Below are 22,597 nucleotides of genomic sequence, written 5' to 3' on the forward strand. Positions count from 1 at the left end.
TCCCCAGGACAGGAACACTTTCCCTGAGACAACTGGGATGTGGCTCTGAATAGCGAGGTTGTGCGCCATATGCTACGTTTTAGAACTTAAACTCTTTAGCCTGGGTTCCTGGTTCAGAATCAGTAGCACCACCTCAAGGGGCTGGTGCACACATGATGGAGGGGGGTGACCTGGATTGTGGGTGGTGTGACAGGAGAAGGAGACAGGTCCAAGAGGATAGAACTTGGTTCTCTACCAATCTGAGAATCTCAGGGAGGAGAATCTGCAATGTGCTTGGGCAGGGTGAGCTCCAAGAACAACTTTGCCCCAACAGCCCCTGGAATAAACCTTGGTAATCACAGGCCAGACCCTTGGCTCACTGTGTCCAGGGGAAGAAGAGTTCAGGGCTATTTCCACTGACCCAGTCCATGACAGTTCAAAAAACTCTTTTAAAAACTTATTAAACAAAGCTCCAGAATAACAAAACATTTCTCTCAATGACTGTTCTCCATAAAAACCACTTGCCTCACACATAACTGTATCTTTCCTTGATTATTCTGATATTTAATGCGCTTAGGAATATAATTTTCATGACCCACTTCTGAGGTAAAGTAGAATGGAAATGATGACGAATACGACCTTAAGTTGAACTTACAGGCATTTCAGGGAGATCAGATGCTAGGACTAGAAGCACTCCTCTACAAGTGGAAAAATGCTTTCATAGCCCACTGTACTGAGTGACTGGGCTCACCACAAACCCTGCACTCCACAATTACGTTAGAAAAGCTAACCCTTCTCCAAGGCCGCTGGCACCAGCCTTGCTTGAATTGGAATTGGTGCTTAGAAAACATTAAGGTGTGAGAGCTTGGGGGCAGCAGTGTCTGCATCTGTGTGCCACAATGGCACCTGCAGTCGCTAACTGCTTGGGGAAAAAAAAACAGTCTGTCCTCATACTGGAGTCAGTTATCAGGTCTGTTGGAAGTGGAAGAGAAGATGCTTAAAAATTTTTTTTTTTTTTTTTTTTTTTTTTTTTTTTTTACTGTGTAGCAACAGTTTAAGCAACAAGCATGAAAATTTCTTCAATGAAAAAAAAAATCAAATTGACCTGAGTCAAATGCTGGGTTGATTAATGCCTAGATAACCACATTTGGAATCCGCCATTAAGAAATACAAGGGATTTTCTGAAATGTCTTTTTACCATAATGAGAAACAAAGACCTGATTGTATTCACAAGACAAAATCTGGTGCTTTCTCCACCATTTAGTCCTACATCCCAGGGACTCAATTTTTCCAGTTAATTGGCTTTTTTTCCTCGTCAATGGGACACCTGGCCTCTTCTGCTGTATCCCCCCACAGTGGTCTCCACAAGGCACAATCCACGTGCTTCCTTCTCCTTCTGTTAAGTATTGTTTTAATAGATGAAATGGGATCAGGCCAAAGAGACTGCCTCTAAGAACTTATTACAGGGAATGCATGAGAGTTTAGAGGTTTGTTAGCCGCAGGATTTTTTTTTAAACAACTTTAATGAGGTATAACTGACATACAATAAGCTGCATATATTTAAAGTGTACAATTTGATACCTTCTGACGTCTCCACACATCTGTGAAATCATCACCACAATCGACATAGTGAACATATCATCCATAACTCCCAAAAGTTTCCTTGTGCTCCTTTTGCATCTTCCTGCACCCTCCTCTGCAAGCAATGACTGATTTGCTTTTTGTCATTACAGATTAATTTGCATTTACTAGAACTTTATATAAATGGAATCATAAGTATGTACTCTTTTTTTTTTTTTTTTTCGGTACGCGGGCCTCTCACTGTTGTGGTCTCTCCCGTTGCGGAGCACAAGCTCCGGACGCGCAGGCTCAGTGGCCATGGCTCACGGGCCTAGCCGCTCCGCCGCATGTGGGATCTTCCCAGACTGGGGCATGAACCTGTGTCCCCTGCATCGGCAGGCGGACGCTCAATGACTGCGCCACCAGGGAAGCCCTGTACTCTTTTTTTGTATGCCTTCTTTCACTAAGCATAATTATTTGAGATGCATCCATGTTGTTGGGTTAGCAGTACTAAATTCCTTCCTACAGCTAAATAGTATTCTACTGCATGGATATACCACAATTTGTTTATTCATTCACCTGTGGATGGACATTGGGTTGCTTCTAGATTTTTGGTTATTACATATAATGTTGTTGTGAACAGTTATGTATGAGTCCTTTTATGGGCATAAGGACTTCATTTCTCTTGTGTAACTGCCTAGGAATGGAATGCTGAATCACCTGGTAGGTAGGTATGTTTAAATTTTTAAGAACTGTTTTCTCAAACAATGGTATAATTTTATATTCCCACCAGCAGTGTTAGAAAGTTCCAGTTCTTCCACATCCTTGCTAACACTTGGGGTGGTCAGTTTTAAAATTTTAGTCATGAAAATAGGTATTTAGTAATATCTTATTTTGATTTTAAGTTGCATTTCCTAATGATAAATGATATCAAGTATCTTCATGTGCTAATTTTTCACCTATATATCTTTGATGGTCAGTATAAATGTTTTGCCATTAAAAAAAATAGGTTGGTTGTTTCTTATATATTGTTTTGCGAATTCTTTATATATTCTTGATACGAGTCCTCCAGCAGACATGATTTGCAAATGTTTTCTCCCACTCTGTGATTTGTCTTTTCATTTTTGTAACAGTGATTTTTGAAGAACAAAAGGTTTTAATTTTGACAAAGTCTAATTTATCAATTTTTTCTTTTATGGATGATGCTTTTGGTGTTGAATCTAAGATATCCTTGCCTAATAACCCAAGATCACAAGGATTTCTTCCTATGTTTTCTTCTAGAAGTTTTATAGTAGATCTTACATTTAAGATCTATGATCCCTTTTGAATTAATTTTTATATTGATGCAAGGTATGGGTCAAAGTTAATTTTTTTTTCGCATCTGGAAATCCAATTGTCTGGTACCATTTGTTGAAAAGACTAGTCTTTCTCTACCTATTGCTTTAAATTTTTTTCATTAAAAATTTTTAATTGAAATATAGCTGATTTTCAATGTTGTATTAGTTTCTGGTGTATGGCAAAGTGGTTCAGTTATATATATATATATATATATATATATATATATATATATATAATGGTTTATTACAGGACATTGAATACAGTTCCCTGTGCTATATATATAGTAGGACCTTGCTTTTTATCTATTTTAAATGTAGTAGTTTGTACCTGCTAATCCCAAACTCTTAATTTATCCCTCCCCACCCCGTTTACCCTTTGGTAACCATAAATTTGTTTTCTAGGTCCGTTTTTGCTTTGTAAATGTTATTTGTATCATATTTTAGATTCCACAAATAAGTAACATCGTATTTCTACCTATTACTTTTGCATCTTTGTCAAAAACCCGTTGTCCATATATATGTATGGAACTATTTCTGGACAGTATTCCATTGATCTGTTTGTCTATCTTTGTACCAATTACCACACTGTCTTGATTATTATACTTTTATAATAATATCAGATAGTGCTAGTCCTCCACTTTTGTTCTTTTTCAAAGTTGTTTTGGCTATTCTAGATCCTTTGCATTTCCATATGGATTTTAGAATAAGTTTGCCAATTTCTACAAAATAGCCTCCTAGGAGTTTTATTGTGATTACACTGAATCTTTAGATTAATTTGGGGAGACTGACATCTTAACGACATTGAGTTTTCTGATCCATGAACAACAGGTATTTCTTGATTTATTTAGGTCTTTAATTTCTCTTAGTAATGTTTTATAGTTTCAGTGTCCAGGTCTTTAATGTATTTTGCTAGATTTCTTTCATGTTTTTTGATACTGCTGTAAATGGTAATGATTTTTAAGTTTCAGTTTTCCAATGGTTTATTGCCAGTATTGATTTTTGTATACTGAGCATGTATTCTGCAGCCTTGCTAAACTCATTTATTCTAGTAGCTTTTTTTCTTTTATGGGGGGGGGGGCGGGGATAGATTCCATGGACCATCATGTTATTTGTGAATAAAGATAGTTTTACTTTTCCCTTTCTAGCGTGGATGTCTTTTTAAAATCATTTAATTTTTTTCCCCAAATGTTCAATTTAATTTAAAAAAAATTTATTTTGGCTGTGCCAGGTCTTAGTCGTGGCATGAGGGATCTTCATTGTGGCATGTGGACTCTTAGTTGTGGCATGCGGACTTCTTAGTTGTGGCACGCAGACTCTTAGCTGCGGCATGTGAGATCTAGTTCCCTGACCAGGAATGAAACCTGCGCCCCCTGCATTGCGATCATGGAGTCTTACCCACTGGACCACCAGGGAAGTCCCATGAATGTCTTTATTATTACCATTTTCTTGCCTTATTGCATGGCTATGACCTTTAGTACAATGTTGAATAGAGGTGGTGAAGCAGGCATTCACATCTTGTTCCTGATCTTAGGAGGAAAGTGTTCAGTCTTTCACTATTAAGTATGATGTTAGCTGTACTTTTTTTTTAATAGATACTATTTTTAGTTTGAGAAGATTCCTGAGAATTTTCACAAGGAATGGATATTGTATTTTGTCAAATGCTTTTTCTGCATCTATTGAGATGATGTATGGTTTTTTTAAAGTTCCTTAATATGGTGAGTTACACTGATTGATTTCAAATGTGAAACTGACTGTGCATTCCTGGAATAAACCCCATTTGACCATGGTATATTACCTTTTAAGTATATTGTTGAATTTGATTTGCTGAAATTTTGTTTAGAAAATTTGAATCTATGATCATCAGGGATACTGATCTATAGTTTTCTTTCCCTGTCTTTGTCAGACTTGGGTAATGCTGGCCTCATAGACTGAGTTGGGAAGTACTCCCTTTGCTTAAATTTTCTGTTAAGAGTTTTTGTAGAACTGCTATTATTTCTTCCTTAAATACTTGGTAGAATTTACCAGTGAAGCCACCTAGGCCTGAAGTTTTCAGTGTGGAAAGATTTTAACTACAATTTCAATTTCCTTAATAGACATAAGCATATTCAAGTTACGTATTTCTTCTTGAGTGACTGGGGTAGTTTGTGTCTTTCAAGGCATTTGTCCATTTCAACTAAATTTTTAATTTTATTGATGCAAAATTGTTCACAATATTCCCTTATGGTCCTTTTAATATCTGTAGAATCTGTAGGGATGTTATCGTTCTCATTTCTAACATTGGTAATTTGTGTCTTTTCTTTGATCAGTCTGGCTAGAGGTTTATTAATTTTATTGATCTTTTCAAACAAAAGCTTTTGGTTTCATTAGTTTTCTTCTTGGCCACAAGATCTGGGGGGCCTAAAGGCAAGTCTGTTTCAAATAAATTTAGCCTTATTGTATTATGTAGAATTGGGAATGACAGGCATCTCAGCCTATAAATTAATTCTATGTGAGCATTTCCCCAGATATGCTGATGAACAGAGTTTTAGGCCTCTTTCAGTCATCATCTGGATTCTGTTGTTCAAAATAATTTTGCATTTATCTTGATGAAGAGAAAAAATATACAGATTTAAAATACTAAGACTAAGCTGTTTGAGGCATTTTGGTTTTGTTTTCCATTATGGAGTAAAATCTGCCAATTTCACTTATTTATAGGAAGAGAATCTGAAATGGAATTTGGAGAAATATGAATTTATAGGGTCTTATTTTTTGCCCATATGCCATTAAGTACTTTGTAAAATTTAAAGGCCCATAAAAGTAAGCTATGACTCAAATCCCAGGAGAGATCAACATTTTGGGAATAAAATATAATAAGTTAAAACTGGATTTTGCTTTCAGGAATTAGAAATATTAAGCTACAAGAGACCCTATATTTAATGGTATCAACATTTTAAAAATTATGGGTATGTTAGACACACCCTAGAAAAATAGGTAGCTAACACTAGTTTTTGTTATTTCACAGATTAAGATTTAATAAACATTAATTGTATACCTTCTGTACTGTGCCAATCACTTCACATAAGATTTTTAATCCTTCTGCTATATATACATATATAAAGAAATTGAAGCACAGAGAGGCTGAATAATTTGTTAAAGATCAAAAATTAGTAAATGAGACTGATAGGCAAACTCAGACTTACTTTATGGGCTCAAATATTAAAAGCTTTAATGTGAAGTTGCTTTGTTATAAATCAGCTTGGAGTGTGTCAACTTTTGCCAATTTTCAGTTGACTGGGAAGCAGGCAAACACCAGAAACTCTTGAATACACCATGAATCAATTAACTGCAGTTATTTTGCCAATATGCATGGATAAATTTTAGAGTAATAGACCTATGTGAGGGCGACTTAGCTCCTCACACATGCACTCACAGGGAAAGCTCATATCTTTAAAAGGCAAATAGGTTTTCTCTATAGGACCTAGCATAGTGCTGGCATATGGTAACTGTAGGGAGAATCATACCACAAAGCCAGACCAGAGTGAGTCAATTTACAATTTGAATAAACCTCAAAGGCAAAGTTATAACGGTTACTTGCTTTTCTCAAAGTAGCAAATAATGAGAAAGTTCTAAGACGCACTCAAAGATTTACTCTAATGCTGGAATAAAGGAGATGCTTTTCATATACGTCATGCTTTCATTCATATTATACATATCTTTTCCCTTAGTATTATATTTTAAAAAGAAATTTTAGGTAAAAAAAATTTTTGTTTTGTATTTGGATGTATTTTCCTTCTGAATTTGGTTCAACTATTTTAAGAAAAGGAAGCATCCTGTAATGATATCATTTGAGCTAAGCCAATTTCTTTTAGAAGCAACAAAAAATCTGCCAGATGTTGCTATTATGAAACTGTGATCTAGCATTTATAATTCATCTGACACCTGGATACACTGGCACAAACAATGGCTTTTTATATGATGAGGCAGTTCTAATTTGAGATCAGCGCTTCATCTGTTTTCTTTGTAACTCTATTAGTACTAATGGGCAAGTCTAGGCATACGTCCATGGACTGCCTTTTGGCATTCGGCATGTTAGAAAAGGTTAATAAGCAGGGAACACATTCCACCTGGGGAAGTTTTGCTAGCTGCTGCATAATTTTGCACTTATTTTTAAAAATGTTGTTGAGGCTTGGCTCTGTTTTGTGCTCCTGAGAGACTGAGGATAGCACTAATTCGAACTGTCTGGCAAAAGCCAGAGTCATGTAGAGCATTACTGTTCACTTGAAAGGTATTCGAAGAAGGCATTTTCTAATGCCTAAAACCACTATGTAGGAGATGATGAAACGCTACCTTATAATTAAGTCAGCAAGAATCAAAAGCTCTATTTGTTAACTACAGTCTTCTGTTTTTGAATGAATAAATTGTCCCTTTTCAGCACAAAATAATCTACTTCACCAAAACTGACACCTATCATAGCCAAGCATTCTTTAAATACTGCAATTAATGTCATACACTCACTTTGCCATGACTTGCCTGAACTTAGGTTATTATGTGTGAGAGTATTAAGTTGAAGGGTTCAGACAAAGTTTTAAAAATTTATATTTTAATTTTTTTTTAATGTAGTATGACCAGATTTGAAATCATACTAAAGGGGTCTTCAGACCCGGAACAATATTATTTTCTACAGTTTGTGAAGCATTCACTTACAAATAATTGAGTTTTCATTAAAAGTCAACTTTTGTTTTCAGTTTCAGAACTGAAATTTCTTACTGATTGTGAGTAGATTCTTTTGCTGACTCTAATATTTAGGTATGCAGAATTCTGCAAGTTGAATATGGGTATTTAACACATTTAATACTGTATTTAACTTAAGCCAAATTCAGCCATACAAACTCAGTCCCCAGCAACTCTCCCTCAATTAGAGGAAAGGAATTTTTAAAAGGTAAAAGTTGAAAACGAGGTGGGGAGAAAGGGAGGGGAGACAGTAGCAGGCCAAGAAAATTCAGAAAGATGGAAAACAGAAGGAAGAATAGCAGAAAATGACAGGAGATGAGAAGCTACACTGGGATGAAAATGATTTGAAAAGGTAACAGTTTGCCCTGTAAACCCAGAAAGGCTCAGGACTCAGAGGCCCAAGTCCTATATAGGAGGAAAAGGGGGGCTAAAAATGAGAACTAGTTTTAAGTCTAGAGAGGCAGTGGTGAGACCTCCAGGGTCCTTTCCTATCTCATGTAGTCTTTCCTGCCTCATGACTACCTTCTTGCAAGCAAGAGATTAGAGGTGTGTTCTCTGGAAAAACCAAACTTGATAAGTTCTGGACTTGGGAACACCCTGCACAACTGGGTTAATGATGAGACTGAAAACAGTACAGAAAAAGTAAAACTCTGCACACTTAACTGGGATTTCCCTGGACCAGGCAGCCAGGGTTATAAGTACTTTCCTGGGTATCACAATGGCAAATTTTTCTCTAGAGAAACTAGAGAGCTGCTGGGTTTTTTTTTTTTTTTTAGAACTCCAGGTTACTAAGAAGTTGGACTTACTAATTAAAAATTTTTTTTCATATTCAGTGAAGTATAATTTAAATATACTAAAATTTCCCTATTTTAAGCCTACAGGTTGATTAGTTTTGGTCACTGTTCATTTGGTTATACATTTGTATAACCACCACCACAGTGAGGATACAGAACAGTTCCCTCATCCCATAAAGTTTGCTCATGTCCTTTCGAAGTCGACCCCCTCCCCTGACCACTGGTACCAGGCAACCACTGATCTGTTTTTCTACCACTACCATTTTGCCTTTTGTAGGGTTTCCTATAAATGAAATCATATATTGTGTAGTCTGTAGTCTTTTTTACCCATTTTCCCCATTTTTATTGAGAAATAATAGGCATACATCACTGTATAGGTTTAACGCTACAGCATGATCGTTTGAATTACATATACTGTGAAATGATGACCACAATAGGTTTAGTTAACATCCACCATCTCATATAAATAAAAAGAAAAAAAATTTTCTCCTTGTGATGAGATTTTTTCTTTTATTTTATAAATTTATTTATTTATTTTTGGCTGCATTGTGTCTTCGTTGCTACGTGCAGGCTTTCTCTAGTTGCGGTGAGCGGGCTTCTCATTGCCGTGGCTTCTCTTGTTGTGGAGCACAGGCTCTAGGCGCACAGGCTTCAGTAGGTGTGGCACTCAGGCTTAGTAATTGTGGCTCGCGGGCTCTAGAGCACAGGCTCAGTAGTTGTGGCACATGGGCTTAGCTGCTCCATGGCATGTGGGATCTTCCTGGACCAGGGCTTGAACCTGTGTCCCCTGCATTGGCAGGCAGATTCTTAACCACTGTGCCACCAGGGAAGTCCCTTATGATGAGATTTATCTGACTTTTTTCATTGATCATGATTTTAAGACTCATCCATATTGTTGTGTATATTAACATTTCATTCCTTTTGCTTGCTGAGTAGTATTCCATTGCATGCATGTACCAGAATTTGTTCATCTGTTCACCAGCTGATGGACAATTGGTTTGTTTTTCATGCTACTCCTTTATAGTCGCACCCGTTCCCCTCCCCCACTATCTCCAAACCCTCACAACCAATAATTTATTCTCTATCTCTATAATCTTGTCATTTTGAGAATGTTATATAAATGGAATCATACAGTATGGGACCACTGGAGATTGCGTTTTCTTCACTCAACATCATGCTCTTGAGATCCATTCAAAGTGTCGCTTGTATCAGCAGCTCACCCCTTTTCATTGCTGAGTAGTGTTCCATGGTATGGATGCACCAGTTTGTTTAGCCATTTACCTGTTTCAGGACATTTTGTCCCCTCCCTCCTGCAATTTCTGGCTATTATAAATACAACTTCTATGACAATACTTTCATATTTGAACCAAGTTTCTTATAAAAAGCATACTGTTACGTCATGTTTTATTTAGACCATTTCCATTTTTAATGCAATTATTGGTATGTTAGGGCTGAAGTCTGTCATTTTACTTTTTGTCTTCAGTTTGTTCTATTTCTTTCTGTTTTCTTTTCCCTGCCTTCTGTGGATTACCTGAACATTTTTTAGAATTTTATTTTGATTTATCTATAGTGTTTTTGAGTGTATGTCTTTATGTAGCTTTTTTAGTGGTCGTTCTGGGTATTACATTACATATCTTGTTACTGTCGACTGGTGTTGACATTTTAGTGAAGTGTAGAAACCTTACTTCCCTTTACATCCCTTTGTGCTCCCCCACTTATAATTGTCTTAACTATTTCCTCTACATATATTGAGAACATCAAAAACTGTTACAATTTTTGCTTCAACCATCAATTTAGAAAACTGAAGAGGAGGAGAAAAGTCTATTGTATTTATCCATATTTTACTTTCTGTTGTTCTTTTTTCCTTCCTGATATCCCAAGATTCCTTCTTTTATCATTTATTTTCTGCTTGAATAATTTCCTTTAGCCATTTACATCTATGATCCATTTCAGGTAAATTTCTGTGAATGATGTAAGGGTCAGGGTTCATACTTTTTTATATAGATATACAGTTATTCCAATACCATTTGTTGAAAAGTTTCCTTTCCCCATGTCTCATTTTATAATTGTTTTCTGTGGGGGAAGTTGTCATTAGAGTTTTAATCCCTCATTTGTGGAAACAGCAGTTAAACTTACTTCCTTTAAACTTTATTTCACCCTTTGAAATCTGAGGATGTTATATGAAAAATATTATATGAAAAAGGGACAGTTACAAACTTTTATTTCAGCCATAAAAAAGGTTTAAGTTAATTTTAGGATAAAAATATGTGAAACCAAAAATATGGATATTTTCAAATGCCTATGGATGATATCTTAAAATAATCAGTAAAGAAGTTTGTAAACAAGTGTCCTATTCTCAGTTTAATTCTTTTAAAAAAGTTGACATGGGAATTCCCTGGCAGTCCAGTGGTTAGGACTCCATCCGTGCCTTCACTACCAAGGGCCTGGGTTCAATCCCTGGTCAGGAAACTAAGAACCTGCAAACAAAGCAGTGTGGCAAAAAAAAAAAAAAAAAAAAAAAAAAAAGTTGACATGGATTCAGTTTAATTCTTATTAAAAAAAGTCTACATGGGTGACTTTACCTGCCAGTCCTCTCATTCCCCACTGTTTTGATTACTGCAGCTTTGTAGTATTGTCTGAAGTCTGGGACAATTATGCCTCCTGCTTTGTTTTTTTTTCCTCAGAATTGCTTTGGCAATTCTGGGTCTTTTATGGTTCCATATAAATTTTTGGATCATTCTAGTTGTGTGAAAAATGTCATGGGTAATTTGATAGGGATTGCATAAATCTGTAGGTTGCTTTGGGTAGTATTGCCATTTTAACAATATTAATTCTTCCAACCCAAGAGCATGGGATATCTTTCCATTTCTTTGAGCCCTCCTTAATTTCCTTTATTAATGTTTTATAGTTCTCAGTGTAAAAGTCTTTCACCTCCTTGGTCAAGTTTATTCCTAGGTTTTTTTTTTTTTTTTTTTGGTGCAATTTTAAATGGTGCAATTTTAAAAGGTACTTTTTTTTTTTTTACATTCCCTTTCTATTTCATAGTTAGTGTAAAGAAATACAACTGATTTCTGAATGTTAATCTTGTATCCTACTACTTTACTGAATTCATTTATTAGATCTAGTAGTTTTTGTGTGGAATCCTTAGGGTTTTCTATATATAGTATCATGTCATCCACATATGGTGACAATTTTACCTCTTCCCATCTAATTTGAATATGTTTTATTTCTTTTTCTTGTCTGATTGCTGTGGCTAGGACTTCCAATACTATGTTGAATAGAAGGGGTGAGAGTGGGCATCCTTGTTCCAGATTTTAGTAGGAAGGCTTTCAGCTTTTCACCATTGAGTATTACATTGGCTGTGGGTTTGTCATAAATACCTTTCATTATGTTGAGATATGTTCCCTGTGTACCCACTTTGGTAAGAGTTTTTATCATGAATGGATGTTGAATTTTGTCAAATGCCTTTTCTGCATCCATTGAGATGATCATGTGGTTTTTGACTTTTCTTAATGTGGTGTATTACACTGATTGATTTGCATATGTTGAACCATCCTTGTGAATGTGTGATGAACCTCACTTGGTTGTGGTGTATGATCTTTTTTATGTGTTGTTGGATTTGGTTTCCTAATATTTTGTTGAGAATTTTTGCATCTATATTCATCAAAGATATTGGCCTGTAATTTTCTTTTTTGGTGGGATCTTTGGTTTTGGTATCAGGGTGATGGTGGCATCACAGAATGTCTTTGGGAGTGTTCCCTTCTCTTCAGTCTTTTGGAAGAGTTTGAGAAGAATCCGTATGAGTTCTCCTTTGTATGTTTGGTAGAATTTGCCTGTGAAGCTATCTGGTCCTGGCCTTTTGTTTGCAGGGAGATTTTTTAAATTACAGATTCTGTTTCACTTCTAGTGATCAGTCTGTTCAAATTATCTATTTCTTCTTGATTCAATTTAGGTGGGCTGTATGTTTCTATAAAGTTGGCCATTTCTTCTAGGTTGTCAAATTTGTTGGCATATAATTGTTCATAGAATTCTCTTATGTTTTTTTGTATTTCTGTGATATCAGTTGAGATTTCTCCTTTTTTATTTCTTTTTTCTCTTTGGGTTCTCTGTCTCTTCTTCTTGGTGAGCCTGGCCAGGTTTGTCAATTTTATTTACCCTTTAAAAGAACCAGCTCTTGGTCTGATTTTTTCTGTGTGTTTTTTTTTAATCCCTATATGTTCTTTAAGTGTGAACACCACATTATGAAGATTGTGATTTTAATTTTTAAAGATATCCACTTTTATACGCCAAAGACATTAAAAGCAAGTCAACTGCTTCATCTGGTATTCAACTGCATAAAGAGTGATTTTTTTTTCTTTTTATAAATTTATTCATTTTTGGCTGTGTTGGGTCTTCATTGCTGTGCACGGGCTTTCTCTAGTTGCAGCGAGTGGGGGGCTACTCTTTGGTATGGTGCTTGGGCTTCTCATTGCAGTGGCTTCTCTCGTTGTGGAGCATGGGCTCTAGGCGTGAGGGCTTCAGTAGTTATGGCACATGGGCTCAGTAGTTGTGGCTCACGGGCTCTAGAGCACAGGCTCAGTAGTTGTGGCGCACGGGCTTAGTTGCTCTGCGGCATGTGGGATCTTCCCGGACTACTACTTCTTCCAGGGATCGAACCCATGTCCCCTGCACTGGCAGGCGGATTCTCCACCACTGTGCCACCAGGGAAGCCCAAGAGTGATATTATTTCAATGCAGGGGTAAAATTGGTTGAGTGTACTTATTAAGACAACAGAGGCATCCAGTGAGGAGCCTTAAGAACCTTTCAAGTGAAATTTTGACATTATTATATTCAAATTGGACATGAGGAAGAGTAATTCTTTAAGAAATGTAGAGCCACTGAAAGTTTTTGTTTGTCTGCTTTAAAGGTTTTTTGTAAAAGAGAGTAACAGCTTCATATCTGAGCATTCAGAAGATGTTATTAGCAACTCAGGACACCCTAGATGGTCTTGATGAAGGGTGGTGAGAGCCTCAACAAGGCTGAACCAGGTGGTCATTCAAATTTTCATTTATACATATTTATTGAGGGTCTACTACATTCCAGAGACTAAAATTATAATTGCATTAGATATTAGGGATATGAAGGTTAATATAACATAGACCCTTCTCCCAAGAATTCTCAGTCTAAGTAGAAGGCAACAGACACGTACAAATAGATAGATGCTAGTGTACAGATGCTACTGAAGAAGTCTGTACACGGTTCATAAGAATACAAATGAAGGGGCCAGGAAAAGGTTCAAAGATTACTTAGAATCATGGAATAAAATATAGTGCTGAGAACAATGCCTGGTGCATAGTAAGCGGTCAAGAAATATCAGTAATGATGACTGCAGATGGTAGTGGGATATAGGCATGAAGGCAGGAAATAGCCTGTGCATAGCATAATAAGACAATGTGCAGGATAAGAAGTGCTTTCATGAAGAACTTGTAGGCGTTCAGCTATCCAGAAGTGAGAAAAAATGCTTGCTCCTCCCCTTTAGTCTCAGTTAAGCTTTCTGTTTCAGAGACAATGGGCTTCAAACTTCTCCCTCATGTACTTGTCGAAAGATGTCTGAATAAAAAAGCTAATACTCAAACAGGAAGCAAATATATAATTTGCTGCAAAGAGTTTAAAAGTATAAGCTCAACCTTGTGACCAGCTTCTCCAGATACTACTCAAATCAACTAAAATTATTCAATAGGTCTTTTCTTTAAGAAGCTGATGGGAGCAATCAAAAACATAACCTCCAGTGTTTGTGTATGTAGGGGATGGGGTCGATGGAAAAGTCACTGCTAATGGGTATGGAGTTTGTTTTGGGGTGATAAAATAATCAGAAATTGCTTGTGGTAATTGCACAACTCTGAATATACTAAAAACTACTGAATTATACACTTTAAATACATTTTTTAAAAAATTATGAAGTGAATTGATAAAGCTGATCAAGTGATTAATGGAATAAAAAACAAAACATAACCATACATAAGATGATCTAGTTCCAATACTGGTTCCTAAAAACATTTTTACTTTTCTTTCCAACAGACACTTGAGGCCAATGTATTTCAATTTCAAAGAGGATCACTGTTCTGACAAATATGTTTGACATGCCAGAACCCATTCACTGTTGTGGTGCAGACGAAACAGGCTATAAGTGTCAACCTTACTTTTTCTAGGCCATTTTAGCCACTGGTGCCAATGCCTTCAACTTTTAAACCCAGTGCCATCCAATTCTCAAGCCCAATACTGACCAAGGCCTGAGATGAAGGTAAGAGGGAGCCCAGAGCATTCACATCTCCCCCACTCCCAGCTCCTACTGGGTTTGACTGGATTATATACCTGGGTTTCTGTCTGGTCTCTTTTTTAAAAAATAAATTTATTTTATTTATTTATTTTTGGCTGCGTTGGGTCTTCGTTGCTGCATGTGGGCTTTCTCTAGTTGCGGTGAGCGGGGGCTACTCTTCATTGCGGTGTGCAGGCTTCTCATTGCGGTGGCTTCTCTTGTTGCGGAGCACGGGCTCTAGGTGCACGGGCTTCAGTAGTTGTGGCGCACGGGCTTAGTTGCTCCGCGGCATGTGGAATCTTCCCGGACCAGGGATGGAACCCGTGTCCCCTGCCTTGGCAGGCAGATTCTTAACCACTGCGCCACCAGGGAAGCCCTCTGTCTGGTCTCTTGATTAGCCCTAATTATGCCACCCAGTAGAACTGAGCCATTGTTCTCAACCTCAGCGGCTTGCCTGGTCGGGCCCTGATTCTTTCTCTAGGGGTTTAGCTCTACCTCCTATATTTTCAGGCATACAGTAGGGTCCTCCCCAAATGGGAAGACCACGTGCTGGATTTCAGGCTTGGCCAACACCTAGAGAGTTTTACTGTTCTACACTAGATCAAACCTTCTTCGAGAACAAGCCAAGTTTGCTCCGTTATATTAGATGGTAATTTAGAGTGCTGCCCACTTCACTTGGGAGCCAGCTCGATAGCCAGCTCAGCTAGCCTAGTTTCAGAAACCAACTAGTTTTTTCTTTTCCATTTCCAGGAAGCTACTGCTGAGATTTTCGCAAGTCTTACGGCTGAGTCCATCAGAGCTGTGACATAAAGGTACCTGGCACAGCAATGCAATGCTCAGTAAATGCTAGGTCTTTTCTTTCTCTCGTATCAAGTCGATTTAAGCTTGCTCTACTTACCTGGTGTACACAATCTAAGAACTGTAGGAAGACTGGAGTGAAACCACTGCCCTGACAGCTGAGGGTCAAGCTGCTCCGCTGACTGAATTTATGACCAAAAGAGAGCCACTCTTTTTCGACCAGCATCCGGAAGCCTTCAAGTGTCCTATAAAAGGGGTCACTGAGTAACTGAACCAGGGAGGTCACCTAGGGTACAAGCAGGTTGGATACTTCATTACTTTCAGTCCTGAAAAATTCCTGCTTCTAAGACAAAGCACTTCCTTTTGATGACAGCTAATTAACAAGCAAAGTTACCTGGATGGCAAATTTGTTCACTAACTGCTCCAGGACAGCTAAGTGAATTAATTCTACAAACTTTCCATTAAAAACTGAGACTCAAATTCATTTTGGCTACATTTTCCTTCAGAGGAGAATTAAGAATTTAATCCTTGCCTGGCCAGTTTGCTGACTGTGGCCTTCTCCTAGGTTAATTAATAAGGTCAGAGGATCAGTTCAAACCTACATCTACTTTTTGGCAGATGTAGATTAATGTTTTACTGTAGATTATACTCGTACTTTTCCTTTTCACTCTGGAGTGAGTAAAGAAGGGGCTTACAGAGAACCAGAGAAAGGACTGACAAAACATGGGAAGGATGGTCCATGTCCTACACCGCTGGTCATGCTTGCATGATGCTTCTGTGGTGTGGGAGCCTGATGCCCTGAGCCAGAGCTCCAGGCTCTGTAGGGCCTGGAAACTCACGGCACAGAGCTTTTTGATGGATACCAGGTGGTGTTTAACAGAGGACTTTCTCTGTCCATAAACACATTAGTCATTATACAAAAGATTCATCTGCAGAATTTTAAAATAACTGAATTAAAATACAAATAAATATAAAATTAAATATCTGAAAATATGTTTTAATAATTTACTTGTGCAGTGATGTCCCAGCCTTCTTCCAAACACACCAAAACTGAGGAACCATTCTCAAGTACTTCTGATACAACCACAGCAAGCTGCAATATCCTGTGAAGCTAAGAGTTAAGAAAGGAGGCCACAATTAGACCAAGAACAGACAGACTTGCTATCAACCTTAGATAATCAAACAAGTTAGGGATTAAAATATTTGGACAAAAGAATCATATGAATTTTAAATACTTAAAGTTCTTTGTCAAAATCAAGATTAAACAATGACACATTTTAAAACAATGTGTTCAAGTGATACTTAATGAAATAAACTGACCGTACAAGATTCCCCTCAAATCAGAAGAGCTATAATTCTTTCCAGTGGAAAAGAGTGAGGCTCTATGTGGCCCTCGCAACATAGTTATTAGATTTAAAATTTGTTCTTATGTGATATAGTGAGTTCTATTTCCGACGGCTACACAACTTTGTAAATATACTAAAAAGTACTGAATTGTATACTTTTTTTCATTTAAAAAACCTCTAATATTAGAGAAAATATACCTACAAAAAAATCTCAGGAGAAAGAAAAATATTACAAAATATATATAATGCATCTCCCCAGAGAAATTACAAAAGATATTGCTTCTATCAAATGTGAATTCTATACTAAAGTATTTGTACTGTGTATTAAATGGGAAGAAAACTTTTATTTGTGCTCAGCTTTTTAAGCCAAGACAACTGACTCCAAGTCCCTAATGAACAATTAGGGTGTGAGCAAAGCACATAGATTTCAAAACTAAATGTGTAACATTCTGGTTTAAAAAAATTTTAAACATTACTTGACATAACTTGTAGAATGAATCCAACTGTGAACTAAAACAAAACACTCCCACCCCCATATTTTAAACAGAGGTAGGCTATTTTTTTAAATTATTTTTTTAACGTCTTTACTGGAGTATGATTGCTTTACAATGGTGTGTTAGTTTCTGCTTTATAACGAAGTGAATCAGCTATACATATACATACATCCCCATATCTCTTCCCTCTTGCGTCTCCCTCCCACCCTCCCTATCCCACCCCTCTAGGTGGTCACAGAGCACCGAGCTGATCTCCCTGTGCTATGCAGCTGCTTCCTACTAGCTATCTGTTTTACATTTGGTAGTGTATATAAGTCCAAGTCACTCTCTCAGTTCATCCCAGAGCTAGGCTATTTTAAACACAGGAACAAGGCACATGTCCTCTTCAAGAATGGGAAGGTCCTCATTCACTGTTCCTATAACACAACTATTACCAGGCCTGAATTCTCTTGGGCTTAGCATGTGCTCTGAGTTAACTTTTAAACTGCCAATATCCCAAGTGGGGCAACGTTTTCCATTGTTTTTAGTCACTAACTTCTGATATGAATCCACTTTGAAGTAAGGAGTAGAACACAGAATAGGAGAAACATAGATGGACAGGTTGAGTGGTAGGAACACTTTGGGGCTGGGGCTTATAACTTAGGGACAGCAGGGAGTATTGATCAGCTCCTTCCATGGGTACTCAAAGTATCCTGAATTGCCTTAACAGTAATTAACACAGCCTCATATAATAGCTAATTGTATATGTGGCTGTTTTCCTAGAGTTTAAGTACCCTTGAGAATAGTCACTGCCCTGGGTACTTACATCATTTCCTGGCTTTTTTTTTCTTTTTAGTCCAATGTACTGTGGGAAACAACCCTTTTTCCTCCTCAAGAGAAGCAGGAGGAAAAAAAAAAGGCGGGAGGCTTGGAGGTCAATGTGGACAGGGGATAGAGGGGCTGTGTGCTCCTACAGGGGGGGAAGGAATAATGGACATAGCACCAGGGGCCTAAAGACAAGGCTGAAGGCTGTATTGCAGAGAGGCTCTTGGCCAAATATCTGCATCAGTGTCTAAAACATGCATGTCATAAACACCTTTCTTTCTGTGGTTTGGAAGAAATGTGGGTTAGGTGTGCTGGCATAACTATTTCTCCTTAATTTCTCAATAAGCGTTCAATTAAAAACATCCCAAGCTTGACTTAGCTGAAAGAAGGATATGTGGTTTTTCCTAAACCTTAGGTAGGCTTCAGGGCAACCAATGTGCCTTTGTTGGGCTGGCTTGGGAGTGAAGCCACAGTCCAGAGACACAGAACAGGCAGAGACAAATAGAAAGTGAGAAAGTAAGAGGAAAAGCCCCTTGGAGTCACCTAGCAATCACATCCTGTCCTGGATCCTCACTCTGTTAGTAACAGAGCAGGAGCCCTATACATACATGTTGTTTAAATTTGTTGTATATCAAAAAGTTTCCATCTAAAAATAATAATCTCCTTCTTAGCATCCTATGGAGACCAAGCAAGTTTCAACAACAGAGAGAAAAACCCAGGCATGGAGAATTCTACCCCTTCATTTCCTGTATCACATGGTTCCCTGGAACTGAAAGCCCTTTACAGAGGGCACACAATCAAGGGAGAATGTCAGGTAGTGGGGAACATAATATTGTTTTCCTCAAATATCAATTCTGTATACCCTTGGGCCTCTCTTTTCTTGAGTTATAAGATAAGCTGCTCCAGACATTACCTGTGGGAACCACTCAGAGTCTCCCAGGGCTCTCAGGAAGGTCACTTCTGAGTCAGTAGGGATGGTGCTTGGGACACAAGCTCTCATCAGTTTTTTAAAACTGGCTTTCACTTGTCGGATGTCATGAAATTCAACAGGAACAAACTCACAATTTAAAGCAAATTCTAACTTGAAGTTCTGTGGATGAAGATGCAGAGAGAATTAGGCAGACGACGTGTTATAGGTAAAAAAACAATGTTTTCAACAGGGTAATGCTTAGTGATATACAGTTAGTTGAGGCCAAAGAGCTGCAGGGGCTGCAGTGGATCAAGAAAGTCAATCATTTTTCGCTAATGTGTCAGTATTGCTGGAAAGAGCCATTCAGTAAAGTCTAGTGGTTTGACTTAGCTTGCTGTCATTCTGAGAACTTGAAGAGGCTACTAGTAGACTGGAACCTGATGGAGCTTATAGGACCAAATATAAGCTACTTACAAGGCCATGAACCTGGAGGTCTAAGGAGGAACCAATGACGCCTGACAGCATGATTAATCTAAAACTGTAAACTAAGTCTCCCCAAGATGTGAATTATAATTAAAAGGTAATATGCTGTTGAGGTTCCAGAGCTCTACAAATTAAAGTTTATAGACATACACATTTGTTTCTTATTATGCAAGTAAAACATAGTCATTGTGAAAATGAAAAAAAAAAAAGCAGAGATAAACACTGAGAAGAATATAAAAATCACTATCTCACTGCCCTACGACTACTAATATTGTATTCTTTTAAAGCCAATAATAAAAAAATACATATACAGTAAAACATGAAAGGCTTTGTTGATTTCTAACTTTTGGACTATTTTTCACTCAGTATGACACATATATCAATCTTTGTTTCAGTATTTTTATCATTTATATTTTTAATCCATATGGAATTTTTTCTATGTGAGTTCGCAATTTTAACTAAAGAATGCTAAATTGGTGGCCCATTGAAATAGTTTATTTTGATAATCTAGTTGCCTACTTCTGAAGACGATTTAAAAGTTCTCTAACTTCTTACGCCAAAGAATGAATTAATTTTCTCATGTTCTTTTCACTTTCTTCACATTCTGCCCAAATTACTCTACTGGATCATCTGCTTTTCTAAGAGTAAACTGCTTTTTGGAGACTGGCTGTACAATAATATGAATGTACTTAGTTAGCACTGCTGAACTGTACATGTTAAGATGGTAAATTTTATGTTATTTGTATTTTACCACAATTAAAAAAAATTGCTGCCAAAGACTTACATATTGGGTCTGTTTCATGTTTTATATTGGTTACTTTATTTTTTAAAGGCCTATTAAAATTTTAAAATAAAAAGTAAAAACCCCCAAGTTGTTTTTCTTAAACAGCATTACCAATGTATATTAAGGAAAAAAAAAAGTTTCTTTGTCTTAGTAATTCCACTTTTAGGAAGCTAGCCTAAAGAAATAATCTAAAATGTAGGAAAAAATCCTCTAGTGGATTGTATCTCCAATAAAAAATAAAAATAAAAAGCTATATGCTTGAAAATGTGACTGCAATTTTACATATAGATGATAAAGAAAGAAACCGAAACATCCAACAAAACAGAAAGTTATGGGACTTCCCTGGTGGTCCAGTGGTAAAGAATCCACCTTCTAATGCAGGGGACGCGGGATGATCCCTGGTAGGGGAACTAAGATCCCACATCCTGCGGGGCAACTAAGCCCGCGCGCCACAACTATTGAGCCTGTGCACCTCAACTAGAGAGGCTGCGTGCCACAAACTACAGAACCTATGTGCTCTGGAGCCCGCGTGCCACAACTACAGAGCCCATGCGCTCTGGAGCCCACGCGCCACAACTAGAGAGAGAAAACCCACACGTCACAACTAGAGAGAAGCCCGCGTGCCACGCCAAAAAGATCCCTCATGCTGCAATGGAGATCCCACATGCCATGATGAAGACCAGACACAGCCGAAAAATAAAAATAAATAAAAAGAAAATAAATATTAAAAAACGGACTGAATGTTTAAAAAAAAAGTTATGCAGTGATTAAAATAAATATGAAATGTATTACACAACATGGAAAGATGGCTTGAGATAAAGAACTTAGCACTATGAGAACATGAGTTCTTTTCTGTTAGTTTTTTTTTAATCCTTTTTTGCTTTAAACGTTCTATGCAATTCAAAACATATTATTACAATCCAGATATATTTACCAAGACATTTAGACATTTATATTCCTGAGTATAGTTCACTGTGCTATACAGTAGGCCCTTGTTGGTTATCTACTTTATTTTTTAAAATTTTCATTGGAAAATTGACTTACAGTGTCGTGTCATATTGGTTTTTTTTAAAACATATAAAAAATAGTTTACTTTTCAGAAAAACTAGATTCCTTTCCATTTCCCAACCATACTTGAGCTAGGTATACCTACCTTATAAAGCAGGAGTTATCAACCATCGTGTTCGACACACTGTTAAGATTATGAAGAATTTGTTACTAAGTATAAGATATTAAAGTATGTGAATTAAAAAAGGTAAATAAGGGCAATTCCAGATTGTTTAGAATGAGTCACTCTCACTTATTTGCTTTCCTATGTTTCCTTTGTTGGGATAAAAAGGTGTGGAGCTGCAACTAGGCAGCGCTGTGCTGGCTAGACTGTGGCACACGTCAGACAGATATGCACCCATACCCTACAGACACAGTTGAATTAATAAAAAGCAAAATGTGAAGGAATATACAAAAATCCTAATAACTATTGTGCCAGAAATTATGTTTGGAATTATGGAATTATGTTTTTAAAATACAGTATTTTATTGATGAAAGAAAGAAAGAGAAAGGAGGGAGGGAGAGAGGGAGGAAAGGAGGAAGGGTCCCAATTGGTCAGTCTTTCTTACTCATATATGCATGATCACACAGCTTATCTGAGGACTGATGTGCAAAGGGAATAGTAGAGGTGAGCATTCAGGAGACAAACCTTGGGGAGTGACTCAGATCATAAATAAGAGGTGTGCTGAAGTGGGCAAAGTCTGTGCTCTGGGAAAGACACTGGTGCCAAGGAGGCTGTGCAGGCATCCCTGGACTACTGTTGAAAAATGTCCCAACTATTTTCTGGATATAAAATTATCTGCTGTATCAGAAGACACGTGTGCATATTTAAAAATTGAGCGTTACCCAGCAGTTTCATTCCCTCTACCCTAAAGCTTGGTGACTAAGTGACTGCAGTAGTCCAGGCAGTGGGAGAAGAGCTAGCAAAGCCAGACTGCCACTGAAGAGCTGACTCAGTCACTGGCATCCTGAGGACCAAGCATGTGGGATCCTGCTCACAGCCTCCATTTTACAGTTCAGCTGAACATCTGTCTAGATTGTCCAGTGCTCACTGGGGCACTGGACTAAACTTTGAGGGGATTTCTGAATTAACAAATACTTTTAGGGACTTCCCTGGTGGTCCAGTGCCTAAGAATCCGTCTTCCAATACAGGGGACGCGGGTTCGATCCCTGATCACAGAACTAAGAGCTCACATGCTGCAGGGCAACTAAGTCTGCGCACTGCTACTACTGAGCCCGCACGCCACAACTAGAGA

At 37.5% G+C, this 22,597-nt stretch overlaps 1 protein-coding gene across 8 annotated transcripts in view; it reads right to left on the minus strand.

Moving 5' to 3' along the window:
- Window positions 1–22,597, minus strand: part of SBF2 (SET binding factor 2) — a 465,909-nt gene that overhangs the window by 15,347 nt on the left and 427,965 nt on the right. For 6 of the 8 annotated variants that reach the window (XM_019948149.3, XM_073808603.1, XM_019948148.3 and 3 more), the window contains 3 exons: window positions 19,031–19,207; window positions 16,483–16,584; window positions 15,574–15,759 (listed from right to left, as the gene is read on the minus strand). In XM_019948149.3, the coding sequence (XP_019803708.2) occupies window positions 15,574–15,759; window positions 16,483–16,584; window positions 19,031–19,207 (465 nt within the window). Of the gene's footprint in view, window positions 1–14,651; window positions 15,492–15,573; window positions 15,760–16,482; window positions 16,585–19,030; window positions 19,208–22,597 lie in introns of those variants that run through there. The other 2 variants (XM_033862525.2, XM_073808604.1) reach the window with 2 other exon arrangements.

This window comes from Tursiops truncatus, chromosome 8, assembly GCF_011762595.2.
Source record: "Tursiops truncatus isolate mTurTru1 chromosome 8, mTurTru1.mat.Y, whole genome shotgun sequence".
NCBI lineage: Eukaryota > Metazoa > Chordata > Mammalia > Artiodactyla > Delphinidae > Tursiops > Tursiops truncatus.